Source organism: Antrostomus carolinensis, unplaced genomic scaffold (assembly GCF_000700745.2).
Source record: "Antrostomus carolinensis isolate BGI_N321 unplaced genomic scaffold, ASM70074v2 scaffold7566, whole genome shotgun sequence".
Lineage (NCBI taxonomy): Eukaryota > Metazoa > Chordata > Aves > Caprimulgiformes > Caprimulgidae > Antrostomus > Antrostomus carolinensis.
This window is the reverse complement of record NW_010322489.1, coordinates 38,967-52,648: the sequence shown is the minus strand read 5'-3', so window position 1 is coordinate 52,648 and position 13,682 is coordinate 38,967. Positions and strand designations below refer to the sequence as shown.

At 39.5% G+C, this 13,682-nt stretch overlaps 1 protein-coding gene across 1 annotated transcript in view; it reads left to right on the top strand.

The window, feature by feature from the left end:
• Window positions 1–13,682, top strand: part of FREM1 (FRAS1 related extracellular matrix 1) — a 63,161-nt gene that overhangs the window by 29,423 nt on the left and 20,056 nt on the right. Inside the window, exons 18-24 of the mRNA XM_010170249.1 lie at window positions 211–407; window positions 1,190–1,418; window positions 1,980–2,124; window positions 5,362–5,503; window positions 6,876–7,071; window positions 7,806–8,070; window positions 12,483–12,897. Coding sequence (XP_010168551.1) covers window positions 211–407; window positions 1,190–1,418; window positions 1,980–2,124; window positions 5,362–5,503; window positions 6,876–7,071; window positions 7,806–8,070; window positions 12,483–12,897 — 1,589 coding nt within the window. The remainder of the gene's footprint in view (window positions 1–210; window positions 408–1,189; window positions 1,419–1,979; window positions 2,125–5,361; window positions 5,504–6,875; window positions 7,072–7,805; window positions 8,071–12,482; window positions 12,898–13,682) is intronic.

Genomic DNA, 13,682 nt, shown 5'->3' with positions numbered 1-13,682 from the left:
AGAAGCAGAAGGATGCATTTTTGTTTCAGGGGAATGGTATGTATCCTGTGGTAACGTGCAGTGTAACCCTTTCAGCCAAAAATGACTGAGAACTTAAAAAATCCACGTTATTTTTTCTTTGCAGAAGGACATAGTTTCAGATTTTTTTATACGTAAGACCAGAAAGCAGGAAAAGACTGTGCTAACTCATAATCTCTTTAAAACCTCTAGGTTCATTTCAGCTGAAGCACCTGAAAGCCCTGAACATAAACTATGTACAAGCCAGGCACATGCGAATGGAGCCAACAGCAGATCACTTTGTACTTTATGTCACCGATGGGCTGCACTGCTCATCAGAGACTCTGTTTTTTGTGCTGATCAACCCAACCAATGATGAAGCCCCAGAATTCATAGCAAGGAATATTACCGTAAGAAAAGAATCAAAATGCTTGCCATAAAATTATTTTAAACCAGAAAGCGCTCCTTAATATAAATAAGAATATTGTTCTGACACCTGTTCCTCTGCATCTGTCCCTCCCTGTAGTTCAGCCTAGTTCAGGAAATAGCCCAGTTAAATCCCATGTAATCCTGTAAGACAGAGCTTCAGTGGGACTGGAGTAGTGCACAGCTGTGTTTGGTAACTTGCAGTTAAGTAAAAAAAAAAAAAAAAAAAGGAAATTAGTCATCTACAAAGTAGAAAGATCTTTATGCTTCTTTGGTTTTTCAAGAGCCTTTCAGAATTTTTTTAGAGTTTTTTTTGTGTTCCTGTCATAACCTGTCTCCTGTCATAAGACTGCTTTTAATATAAAAAATAATTCTGTGACCACCATGCTAGGGCAGTGTAAGTTTTTCTTACTGTAAGTAAAAAGTGTATGTAAGTGTATAAATTTATATGCATCCATATTTATATATATATTTATGTATTTAAAGGCTTTCTTCTCTGTGCACTTAATATGAAGTTTACTCACCTAACAGCTTTTCTATTAATTGGGGCAGATATGAGCTCCTTATCCCACCTTCAATTTTCATCACTGTAACCATTTACTACTCTGTATCTTAAACTGTTTGAAATCAATAGCTACTGGGTAACGGGTGGAAGAAACAGAGAAATACATTCATATAAAAAAATACCCTATTCAGAAAACCATGCTAAAATTCTATAATTTCTTTCTATGTAAAAGAATTGGACATTTTTTTCTTTCATATTCAGGTTCAAGAGGGAGAGATGAAAGAGCTGGATCTCTCTGTTATCAATGCGGTTGATCTGGATGTGCCTCAAGACCGTTTGGTATTTGGGGTTGTGCAGGGGCCCTGGCATGGATTCCTTATTAATGGAGTTCATGGCAATGATATTCTACACTATAAACAGTTAATGAGCCACAACCACCACAGCCATGGGTTGCTTGTTCATGACTTTTCCATGGAGCTACTGAAGAATGGTAGGTGCAGCATTCTTTTAACTCTCTTCCAACTGCTTGACTTTTGTCTTTTCCTGCCCACAATTGTGACTGAGCCACCTCCGGCATGGATGTTCTAACTGTACATGCCCATAGCCACAAGGCCAGATGTCTTCCCCAAGGCTTGTTTAAAATTCCCTGAGGATTATTTAAGGCACAGAAAAGTGTTAGTCTCACCCTTTCTAAGCTTTTTGATAAAATTAATTGGAATGAGGAGAGGAGAAAAAATGTGCCTTTTTCAGACTGACAGAGACCCTTTTGTGAAGGGAGTCACTCCTTACCAGGTCAGGCTGATATCTTTCCGTCAATAGCACGTTGTTTGATTAATGAAGAGCAGTGGCTCACCAAGCTCATCTTCTGGTAGCTGAAACAAGCTTGCTGTGACCAGGGCATATGGGCAGGGAAGATGGAAGAAGGGTGATGGAAGCAGAGTGAAATGATGTGAGAGATTTTGCAGGAGTCAGGTTTATTTGTTCTTTCCATTTATCTCTCTCTCTCTCTTTCTCTCCCTCTTATTTTTCTTCCCTCCAATCTCCTGCATAGGAATGAAGCTGATGTACATGCATGACAATTCGGAAAACCTCACTGACAGCTTTAAAATCCAGCTATCAGATGGGAAACATAAAGTCCTCAGAACCATTTCAGTAAAGGTCATTCCAGTTAATGATGAGAAACCAGTGCTGAGCAAGTAAGCCACATGTTTCTGTTGCTGACAGAGTGATGAGTTCAGACAAAATGATCCAAAAGTGATCAAAACAGCAAATCGGTTACTGATGGGGAGAATATGCCATAACTAGTGACAGAGCAATGCCAATATATATGGTTCCATGTGTGTCTCGATCAGCCTGTTTAACAAAAACATTTTTAGTGAAAGAAGGCAATGCTTTAATGTTGCTTAGTATTAAAGGGAGAGAGAAAAAGAAAGGGGTGGACCATGCTTGCTTTTTCTTTCTCAACTTACTTCAAGTTGTTTGTCAGAGAGCCTCCAGCTTTGGAGACCCCTGCTGGACACTGGACACCTTGGTATCGACCACAGCTACTTTGTCCCTTTCCCTGGGACAACCACCTGTCTGAAACACCTCTCTGAAAGCAGCTCTGGATTTTGTTATGAGAGAATCCGCAAGGCTGATGCCTCCTTGCCTCACAGGGGAACGCCTTTCTGCTTAATGATTCTCTTATTTTCTATTAAAAAACTCTATTGTTTAGCCTTAATTCAACTTCTGAAAAGGTACACACTAACTTCCTTTCCATTCCAAAACTAGGAGTCATAAATGAATTAGACGTGGTCAGAAATTGCCTGGCAGACCACTTGCAGATAGGCAGCTGGCTGTGAGAGAACCATACCTTCTGGACATTTTAACAAGGAGCTTGTCCCTTGGGATCTCCATTTTTCAGCTGATGACCTGCCACAGAGCATCAGGGCCTCTGTCTTCCTGGCTGCTTTCCAGCCCCAAGCAGGCAGATGGGGAGCTGGGGGCCCAAAGGCTTTGGGGATATAGCTCCAGACCTCTAAAGTTTGTATTTTAGAAATGCCTCACAGCCTGTTAAGCAGGCTGCCACTAAAGTGGGAATTTATGATCCCTCAGGATATTTGGCCTATCTTCAGATCAGACCTACATTTCCCATGGCAGAGAATTTTAAATGTTTTGTTTACTACGTAGAACTTTCTGCATTATCAAATGTTAGTTTTATAGTTTGAAGATTATCAAGGACCACATAATGCTAATGAGAGGAAGTCCATTTCTAGTTAGAATAAAGGGTATACTTTATGTATTCATATAATATACTGAAAACTACTGATAATTGCCTATTTTTCCCCACATAGTAAAGATTGCTATGTCATTTTCCACCCTTTCTCTCTGAAAGAAGGTGATGGAGTGCAAGAAGTCAAGTGTTTTTAGCTTCATCTAACTGGATCCAGAAACTTGCTGCCTTGTCTGATCGTGTTAGATGTCACCATTTGCCATTCCTATGGTGAACAGTAGTACATAGTGAGCCATCTACTTGCAAAATAGCTGTTTCATTACAGGAAGTTACTGCTTCTTGCCTGTTACTCTTCCACTGAGATTCAGTATGCTGCCAAAGGTTAAGCAGTAGTGCTTTAAGGAAAAGTATTCAACTTGGCATTAAAGTGGTTTAGCTGCCACATTCAGTCACCAGATCTTTGCTGTGTGGTAGGAGCTCCCTTATACCACTGCAGTGAAAAGCTTTTTCTCACCTTTTGATCTGGGGGCACCTTTCCACCCCAGGGAGTTTCAGTTCTCATCTGGATTGGCAATGGCCAACACTGACTGAAAAATTTGAGATGGGATGTTTTTGGCTGGCAAACAGTGGCTCTTATTAACAGTGTGATTGCCAAAAACTCAATCTGTCACCTCTTGGATTGTGTTTTCTAGCAAAGAGTGCCCTTGGGGAATGTAAGGCCCTCACACATTCCCTTTGAAAGCTTCTTCTCAAGATGAAACATGCAGGTGATAGAAGGACTTAACCAACTAACTGCTACACAGAAAAATTAATTGGGATTAGCATTCAGGGCGTAGCTAAATGTGTTTATCTTCATCTATTTTTTTTGTTTGAATCCTCTATTCCTAGCTCATGCAGTCTTTGGGTCAGACACCTGGTCTTTCTGTTTGCATAGTCCCATCATGATTATTGCTGGTACGAGGAAATAAATCATTAAGGTTGATTAATCTTTCATCAATATGACTTGATATATTTTGTCATATGACTCAATTTTCTTTCCTTTTAATTTTGCAAAACACGACATTTCTACACCTCATATTCCTACCAGTTTTTTAAAATCTGTATTTTCCAAAATTACTAAGTTATTGTGACAACTTCTTCTTTGGAAATCTCAGTTGTCCCACTGCTGGAACAGGCACTTGGAGCTTGGCAAAGGAATGGGCTGTTATATGAATTCTTGTAAAATATTCTTGTAAAATTCTTATAAAAATATAACTGTATTTGGCCTTTGAAATAGCATGCCTTGCCTCTGCACAGTTGCTTCTGTCCAGAGTACACCTACCCAAAAGCCGAAGGAGTCTGGCCTTTCCCAACCTGCTCTGTGTCCCTTAGGCAGATTAGCTTGAGCAGGTCCCATCTCTGGTGTGACTGAATATGCTGAATCCCCTCCAACCTCCTTGAAACTTTTGTGAAGTCTAATAATAATGTTTGGGTGCTACATTGTGAAAATGTCGGACAGCTAACAGCAAAATGATAAAGCAGGGTGTGCACAGGCACACTCGAGAATAGTCACTAGCTGAGAACGGAAACAGAGGGTATATGATCTGAGAATCTTCCTGGAGCAAAACTCTGCATGACTGACAAACTATGTGGGATTTTTTCCACAGAGATTTTATTTCTGGTTAGTGATGGCCATTTCTGCCAAGGAACAGGTGGCCCTAACCTACTCTTCTGAATCAAGAACCCAGGCATATTCTGCAATGGGCAGCATAGAGAAGAAGCCAGTTAGGTCTTTGTAGTGTCGCTTAAAGATTAGGGTGAGGAGTGACAGAACAGTAATTTGAAAGGCAGTATTTTCTCTAATGAGTAATCAGTTTATTAGAGGCAGTATTGCTATGGTCTATAGTAGCAGTAACATATAATATAACCTATTTGTTTACATAGTCCTCTTACAAATTGTATGAAGGTAAGTGGAGCAGAGCCCAGGGGAAGAAGAAAGACATGGTAAATCCCAAGTTGCTGTAAGTATCTACTTTGTTGTTTTTCATCACTGTGAGGAGAAACTGATCTACTCTGATTACTTTTTTTCTGTTTTGAGCTGAAATAGGCACCTTCCTTCCATTCTTCCTACAGTTGTCATTTCTATCAGCATCTGGGTAATCCACATTCCTGGCAGAGAAATTGTGTGTTGGAAAGGTTACTTTTCCTTTATTGCATGAATACGTGACTTTAATTTTTGCAGGAAGAATGATATAGAAGTGAACATGGGTGAAACTCGAATAATTTCTAGTGCTGTTCTGTCAGCGGAAGATAAAGATACCCCCAGGGAGAGAATTTACTACTTATTTGAAAGAGTTCCAGAAAATGGTCAGCTTCAGCTCAAGGTTAGTCTTTGTACTTCAACAAAAAGCAGGCATGCAAAGAACTCTCTCTTTTTAGGTTAGAATGAAGTTCATCTTCCTTTTCTCCCAAATGTCTGTCACATTTTGAAGTAGATGGCTGTGACCAGTTTAATTGTGGAAAGAGTATTTGAACCAAAAAATGATGCTGTCCCAGAGGCTTTGACACTAAAGCCCAGATCCTCAACAGGAGGAGAAGGAGGGTGAAAAGAATAGCAGATCATCTGAGGTAACAATGGAGAGAGATGCTGGGAGAATCAGCACACAGAGGGGGAAAAACAATTGTCAAAGTTGGGAGGGGGTGGAGAGGAAGTCCTTGATAAAAAATGTGATCAATAAGCCATTACTTCAATTACTTCAGGGTTCAGAAAAAATGAAGGGAGATGTGTGTGAAAGAGTGAGTAATAAGTTCATAAGTTAGAAGAAAAGTCAGGTGGAAGAAAGGGGAAAAAAGGAAGAAGATTAAAAGCAAGAGGAAAGGTAGGAAATGAGATTAGAAATGGAAGGAAAGATGACCATCTATTGACCAAAGATAAGCCACAGGAACAAAGATAGAAAAAATACCTCTTTTAATTTCATGCATATATAATAGAAAAAAATCTATTTCTAAGATGTGTGAGCCTGAGAAGTATTTTAGTGCTGCATCTCTGCAAGAATCTGTGCATCATGTGAATTAAAGAGGTCCCACACACTGTGGCAAGAGACAGCTATTGTCTGGAGTCCGACAGGTTGAACTTGCGGGGTACCCACATGTGTTTGAACTCTCTGTCCTTGGTAACCTTTGCTCCAAAGCCAGTGACACTATTACTGCAGACTAAATGTCAAATACACAGATCAGTCCAACATAGGGTACTAAGTTATCCTCTGAAAAGCAGAAAATCTTATTGAGCAATTCATATTTTTCCGTCAGAGGACTTCTGGGGCTCTAAATTTCTGTGTTTCCCTGAACTTTGCCATAGGTTAAATTCTGATATCCCTTCAGGTATGGTTTTGGATAGAACCAAGATCAGCTTGGTGAAATTAAGAAATAGAAAATATGAGCTGGGTCAGGAACCATTTAATTTTCATCTTATGGGTGTCTCATTAAGAAGTGTGCAGAAATGCATTTCCTGGAGTAAAAGTGGATAAACTCCATTTACTATATTTATTCACTGTATATTCTCCAGCCTTATAGCTGCTTGGGAACAACTCCAGCTATTTGCTGACCTTCAAAACATACTATGAGAAAAGGGGCTATAGCTCAGAAGGGAAGCCAGGTAGCTGCCACTAACAGGCTGCATAACTGCAAAGAAAAACAATTAACTAGAGAGGATGCATGGGAGACTATCTGTTTAAATAGGACATTTATATTTTCTAGGTAGGCCAAGGCTGGATGACTCTCCAAACTGGAATGAAGTGCACTCAGGAAGAACTGGATATGAACCTTGTGAGATATGTCCATACAGGAGCTATAGGGTCCAAGAACCAAGACCGCTTCACATTTTATCTGTGGGATGGGTACAACAGATCCCCAGCTGTGGACTTCTACATAAATATTAAGGACATGGAAAAGGGTAAAGACCTTTCAGACTTGACATTTTACAGTGCCTGTTTCTGAAATGAAGATGATCTGAGTATATGTCCTGATCCTTCCCTGAGCACAATGTAGTCCCCTGGCAAGTCTCCCTGCAGACCTCAAAAGTCTGTCTGCTTAGATTCCACTGCTGGCCAGATCCTGCTGGTGAAGAAGTGGTTCTGGGATTTGAAAAGGCTCTGCCTAAGACAATGTATTGCACCTTGCCTCCTAGGACTCCCAGTTACTTTTCAAACAGACTTGAAAATATCCTTCTGAAACTAGTTTTATGTCTGAGTAATGTCTGAGTATCCAAGTACAGAAGCATGGCAAGAATGTAAAACATTGTTCAAGAACAGCTCTGTCTTCCAGTTTTATGCTCTAGTCTTATAGTCTCTCTTCCTTTATTGCATCCCTATTAGAAACCTAAGTTAACCTGATGCTGCTAAGATTGGAAAAAGGTTCCAGAGAGGTTGCTCTGTCTCTATCCTTGGCTGTTTTCAAACCCCGGTGGGATAAAGCCCTGAGCGATCTGGTTATCGCTGATGTCATGGCTGACACTGCTTTGAGCATAAGATTGAACTAGAGATATCCTGAAGTCCCTTCCAGCCTGAATTTCCCTATAATCCTACAGTCTTATGAGTTTTTTACTGGTGATGACTTCCTTGTGGCTAAATAAGAAATAAACTTCCAACTCAATGTGACTATTTTAGTGTTGTGTTGTCTATCCTACAGGAGACATTGCTGTTTTCATAAAACCTCTTCAAGTGCCAAAAGCGGATCGGGGCTACATTACAACTGATGTCCTCCTTGCACTGGATGGTACTGACAAGCCAGAGGAGCTCCTCTATGTGATAACCTCCCCACCCCAGTATGGACAAATAGAGTATGTCAGCTACCCTGGCATCCCCATTACGAGCTTCAGTCAAATGGATGTAGCAAGACAGGTAGTCTGCTATGTTCACAACACTAAGGCAGTTGTTCCTGAAGATACATTCAGGTAAGGCATAACACTTTACCCCCAAAACTTTTACCTTTGGATTTACTGAGTATTAAAAAACCCCAAAACACAAAACAGAACACCCCCCTCCCCCAAAAAAAAGCCAAACAGATTATTAAAAAGAGGTGGAAGCTCTGTGGGAATTAATATTTATATAGCACATGTATTTCTACTATAATACACATAATCATGACTGCTTTGGTAATAAATGTATTTTCTAATTAATGCTGAAACTGTATCCAGAGCCACATTCACTCAGTGATACTACTTTCAATACTGTAATAGCACCCAAATATACCCAGGTGTTAAGACTTAAGCAGGGGAGAAGGACTGAGAACATATTTTGTGAAATTTTCCTTTGGTTTCTTGCTACAGCTGGATGCTGTAAAACTGGTCCATCCAGGTATTAAATAACTGTTTTATTGTCTATTTTTATTTATCCTATTCATCTGGTTCTGGGCTCTTTGAATCCATAAGTAGTTCTTGAACATACTGAAAAACAGTCTACTTATCTATTCTGACACTACTCTAGCTCAGAAATTCATGTAGACAATTGGATTTTGGGGGTAAACTTGGTTACCTATAGGCCCAGTTCAGCAGCCTAGTGATATTTAAGTTTACTTTCACCTGGTTCCAAACCTTTCTCTTAGACCAGCTTAGACTAGGTGCACTTCTTAAGTGGATATTTTCCTATTTTCTTCTTAAATGAATCTCCTTTGGTTATAGAGTGGAATGATGTAATGAGTTATCATCAGGCAAAGATAAAGTAGATGTATTGTTGCTCAAAGTCTTGGGAAGACTTTGTAAAGGACACCAAATTCAGGAAAAAAACCCACTCAAATAAAGAAAACATATTTAAAGGAAGAATGATAACTTCTTGATAGCATTGGCAATTTCCTCTGAAAACGGCTTTTGACAGAAAATGGGCTTTCTTTAAAATTCAAATTTTCCAGAAAAAAATAAGAGCTTATTGTTTTTTAATTTGTGACTAAGGAAAATGAAGGATTTATCTCCTAAGAGTTGCAATTCAGAAAAGACCCCCTTTCACACTGTCTTATGAATAGATTCCTGATCTAAATGGGTTTTTCCATGGTGCATGATGAAGATTCAAGGACATGTTGCATCATTCAGTCTAAGAGCTTTTTTTGCAGGGAATTCAAGCAAGTGGGGCATGGAGACAACACATAAACCTCCCTATAACACTGACAGCCCAGGTGACATTGAGTTAGGCCAAAAGTAATTTTGAGACTTTCCTCAATTGAAACATTTTAAACTACCCCTTCCACTAAATTGTTGTAATGATGTTTAGGCCAATGGCTTAAAATCAAACTAGAAAGTCAGCCTTATAAAAGTAAAGGTCATGATGCTTTAATAAATGCTGATATTCAATAACTATTTTAATCACAATAATTGAAGTTCCTTGATGTTATCATTTGGAAAAGAATTTGGTTTTGTGTAGACATATAAATATTGTGGCAGAATACTATTATTTAAACAAGAAATGGTTACATTAATTATATGGGTAATTATAGTGGGGGGATATTAACAGATCAGATTTTTACTTTTCACTGAAGTACTTCCTTCAGACATAAATTTGCCTGTATTATTTGGTGCTGCTGGCCTGGAAGAAAGATTTGGCAGTGCTTGTCTGGACAGATGACTTCAAGTGATTAGCAACCTGACATCAGATGCTGGCAGCAGGATACTAAAAGAACATGTTAATGTCCTCCATTTTGACACGCTGGCTTGATTTTGTAATGAGCTGGCACTATTTATGATTCCATTTTTATCTTTTAAATGCCATGACAGATGGTAGGTCCTACAGCCAACTCTGTTGCCATCAAACTGCAGAAAGCATGAAATGTTGGTAATGGTGAAATCAAACCATGCAACATGTCTTCCTAACTGTGCCTGAGAGTTGTCCCCTAAATTTCATCAGAGTGAGGAGGATATCGGCTGCTCTCCATTCCTAAGGGAAAGATGAAGCAGCCATAAACCCGAAATAAAACAATCAAAAGCTCCCAAAGTGCAGAAAAAAGGACATCTTGGATACAGGCAACTTCATCACCTGTGAAATCAAGTGGCACATGACATTTGCTTCATAAATTTCAGTCTGATGTATATAACCAGGAGGTTTGTTGCTATCTGGTGTTCTGTAGAAGACTGGATGAATCTTCAGTTTCATTAACTGAATTATCTGTCTTTCACGTAAATATTTTTGAGACATTATGCAAATAATTTTAAAGCCATCAGAAGAACCAGAGGAAACTCACTTCCACTGCAATCTTCCAGACTTTTTGAGAGATGGATAAGGTCTTGGCTGAACATGTTTTGTTTTGTGTTTTTTTTTTTTTTTCCTTAGCATAGTATTTATCATCATTATTCTAGTTCTGTGTTTGATTTCAGCAAGATTATTAATAGTACAACCCTTTAACCATTGGCACAATAGCATTAGGTCAGTGCAGACAGATGTCTCTAGGTTCCCAGCTGGGAATACCATCCTCAGTAAACATATTTCTAACTGCTATAGAGTCCTTGGTCTGCCTATGCTCATTCCCATCTGTTTCATGGCATATTGCCAGTTTGCAAGTTGATCAAGCCCTAATCATCCAGCATTGATGAAGGCAGTGAGAAGTTTTAGATGGACAGCCTGTGTGACACAGCAAGCTACTCCATGACCTACTAAAGATCACTTACATTCAGTGCACACAACAATAGGCCAGGTTCTGACCCCGTAGTCATTTAAGTACTCCTCTGAGGTCTGCAGGCAAGAGGGCAAGAAGAGGTAGATAATCTAAATGTCAACCAGTCCCCATTTCACTTGTGTATGGTAGAAGCATGCTGAGTGGAAAGCAGCCAGCTAGGTTGGTCCTCATATTGTCTGAAACAACTGTCCCATGATACTATCCCATACAAGTTCAACAACATGAGTGTAGCTGTATGTGCATTCAAAATGTTGGGCATTGGAGGGTGGGAGAAAAAGAAAGGTCGGGGAGTGTGAATAGTCTACCACAAGCAAATTTCTTTGCAAAGCAGACTCTGTTCTGGCTGAGACAGAACTAACCTGAGTGAAAACCACTCTCCAAGATGCTTTTGCATGTACTACACAGCATAACCACAGAAACTTCTGTAGAAAGAAAGGTAACTCTTATGTACCATATGGTGATGGGAAACAAAGGATCGTGAGACATTTTCAAAGCAATTTTTAGTTTCATATAACCTCAAAGGTTTTGTTACAGGCTTGACAATGTGCAATGTAATTGCTTTCAGAAAAAATACTTAAGTAATAATTTTGGCAATGAAAGCTAGGATGAATTTTGAAGGCTAGAAGATTGTTTTTCTCTTTATTTTTTATCCACAACTAAATTTGATAATAAATTTCTGCAGAACATGCTGTCACTTTTATGGCAAAAGCCCATACCCAGCTGGCAGCCTTCCAATAGATTTTCTCTACAGCCTTGGTACTCTTGTCTTTCTCTTATTTAGGAAAACTGTAGAGCACAATAAAATCTTTAGTGTATCTAAAGAAATATAACTGCTTGTGAGAGAATTACGAGAAACTATGCTGCTATTAATGGAAATTACCAGCATGTAATAAGGACTTTACAGATTTGACTCTTTGATAAATACATGGTATGGGCATCTACATTTTTTAAATTACCCTAGCCTAGTTCTGTTCAATATCTCCCACAGCATCTTAGTACCTCAGTGAAACCTTACTTGAGTTTTGTAATGAAACATAAATTGATTCCTCTGAATATACAGAAATTTACAGACACAGTTGGTGTGTAAACAAACCTGTAAAGTGAAATGAGGTTGGATCTTTTTCCAGCTTGCTTTTTTAGATAGTTTTGGGGCTATTGGGTACAAAAGGCTTGTAACAATGAACAGAAAAAAAAAATTGTCCAGGCAGACCATGCACTTTACACACCTCTTTCCGTAAGTTGTAGCCAAAGCCAGCACCGTCACTGGCAGCTGCCACTGCCAGATAACCAAGTGAAGATATACATAAGGATGTGTACAAACATGTATATGCGTGCCAGAAGGTGCAATAAGCCCCCAGCCAGCCCATCATTTTAGATCTGCTCCATCTGTGTCTGAGCTAGACTATTAGATCAGCTCTGTTATAACTATTGAGGCTGATGGATACATCCTCAAAGCCATTCTTCTGGCATCTACTCAGATTCCTGCAGACGCATCGTAACTCTTGCCATATACCTGGTCATCTGTTTTCAAGTTATTAAGGTATATATACACCCACCCACAGTCTGGGTTTGAGCTCAATCCAGCTGTACTAAGTTTGCAGTACCAATACAGGCAAGTCCTGTAGTAAAGGTGTGTATTATCATTTCATTTCAGTACATGGTGAATCAAGAACACATGCTGAAGACTACCTTGCCTCTCTTTGCCAGATTCATCATCAGCAATGGACTGAGGACTAAGCATGGGACATTCATTATCTCCTTGGAGGCAGTCGACCAAGCTTTGCCCACACTGTCTAGGAACACAGGATTAAGATTAGTGGAAGGCACTATGGCACTCCTTTCTCCTGATGTTCTGCAGCTTTCAGATCCAGACACTGCCAAAGAAAACCTTACCTTCCTCTTGGCTCAGCTCCCCCAATATGGTCATCTCTATTATCGAGGGGCTGTGCTACTGCAGTACAATTTCACCCAGCAAGATGTGGACAACAAGGACGTTGCATACAAGCACGGAGGTGGGGAATCCCAGATTGACAGATTTACGTTTGTTGCAACAGATAGAACTAACCAAGGCTTCATCATGAATGGGAGGGTGCAGATCGAGCCAGTGGCATTCACCATTCAGGCAAGTGTGAACACATGCCTACTTCAAAGAGGTATATAGCATGATAAAGTGGAAAATGTAGCAATTTTCATGAGAACTGGTGCTTCCTGCAGTATATGACTTAACTGAGATATTTATCAGCTAAAATGTTTGCTTTCTGTATTCCATGAAAAATTAACCTGGAGAATTAACAACTTGCCACAATGCATTACTCATGCAGACAATTTTGTAGAGTGCAAAGAGAGAGACTGCATTTAAGAGAAGAAAGACATCCTGCTTATATAAATGTAAGCAATTATATACGCATACATGCTAAAATATTTTACACAGAAATCTCACCCCTAAAATTTTGTTCAGCTATGGGGAGGAATGAACTTCCTCCTGTTCATTTTTCCCACTTGGTACCTGACCCACTGATTTGCATGTGAGGGATACTAGGATGACTGTTGATCTTCATGTCACAGGAACCTTGAATTACAGCCACTTTGTACTCACAACTGGACAGCTTGTTTTCCTTCTGGGAGTGTTTATAAGATGCTTGCTCTGATTCTTCCTTCCTTAACTAGGATCTTTCTGTTCGGTTCCCATTTCCCTCATTTTCAAGTTCTTCCCATTGTGTGACAGGCTCAGGTACGTTTGCTATGACTTCATGTATCTATCTATTTATTTGGGATGTTTCAGTATGCAAAGCAGGCCTGGTTGCGTTACATGTCAAAATTCTGTATGTTTCAAAACACTGATACTAAGAGGCTCCTGACTTTTCCTGATGACAAAGATTGGAGCTATATGATGAGCAAGGAGTGCCA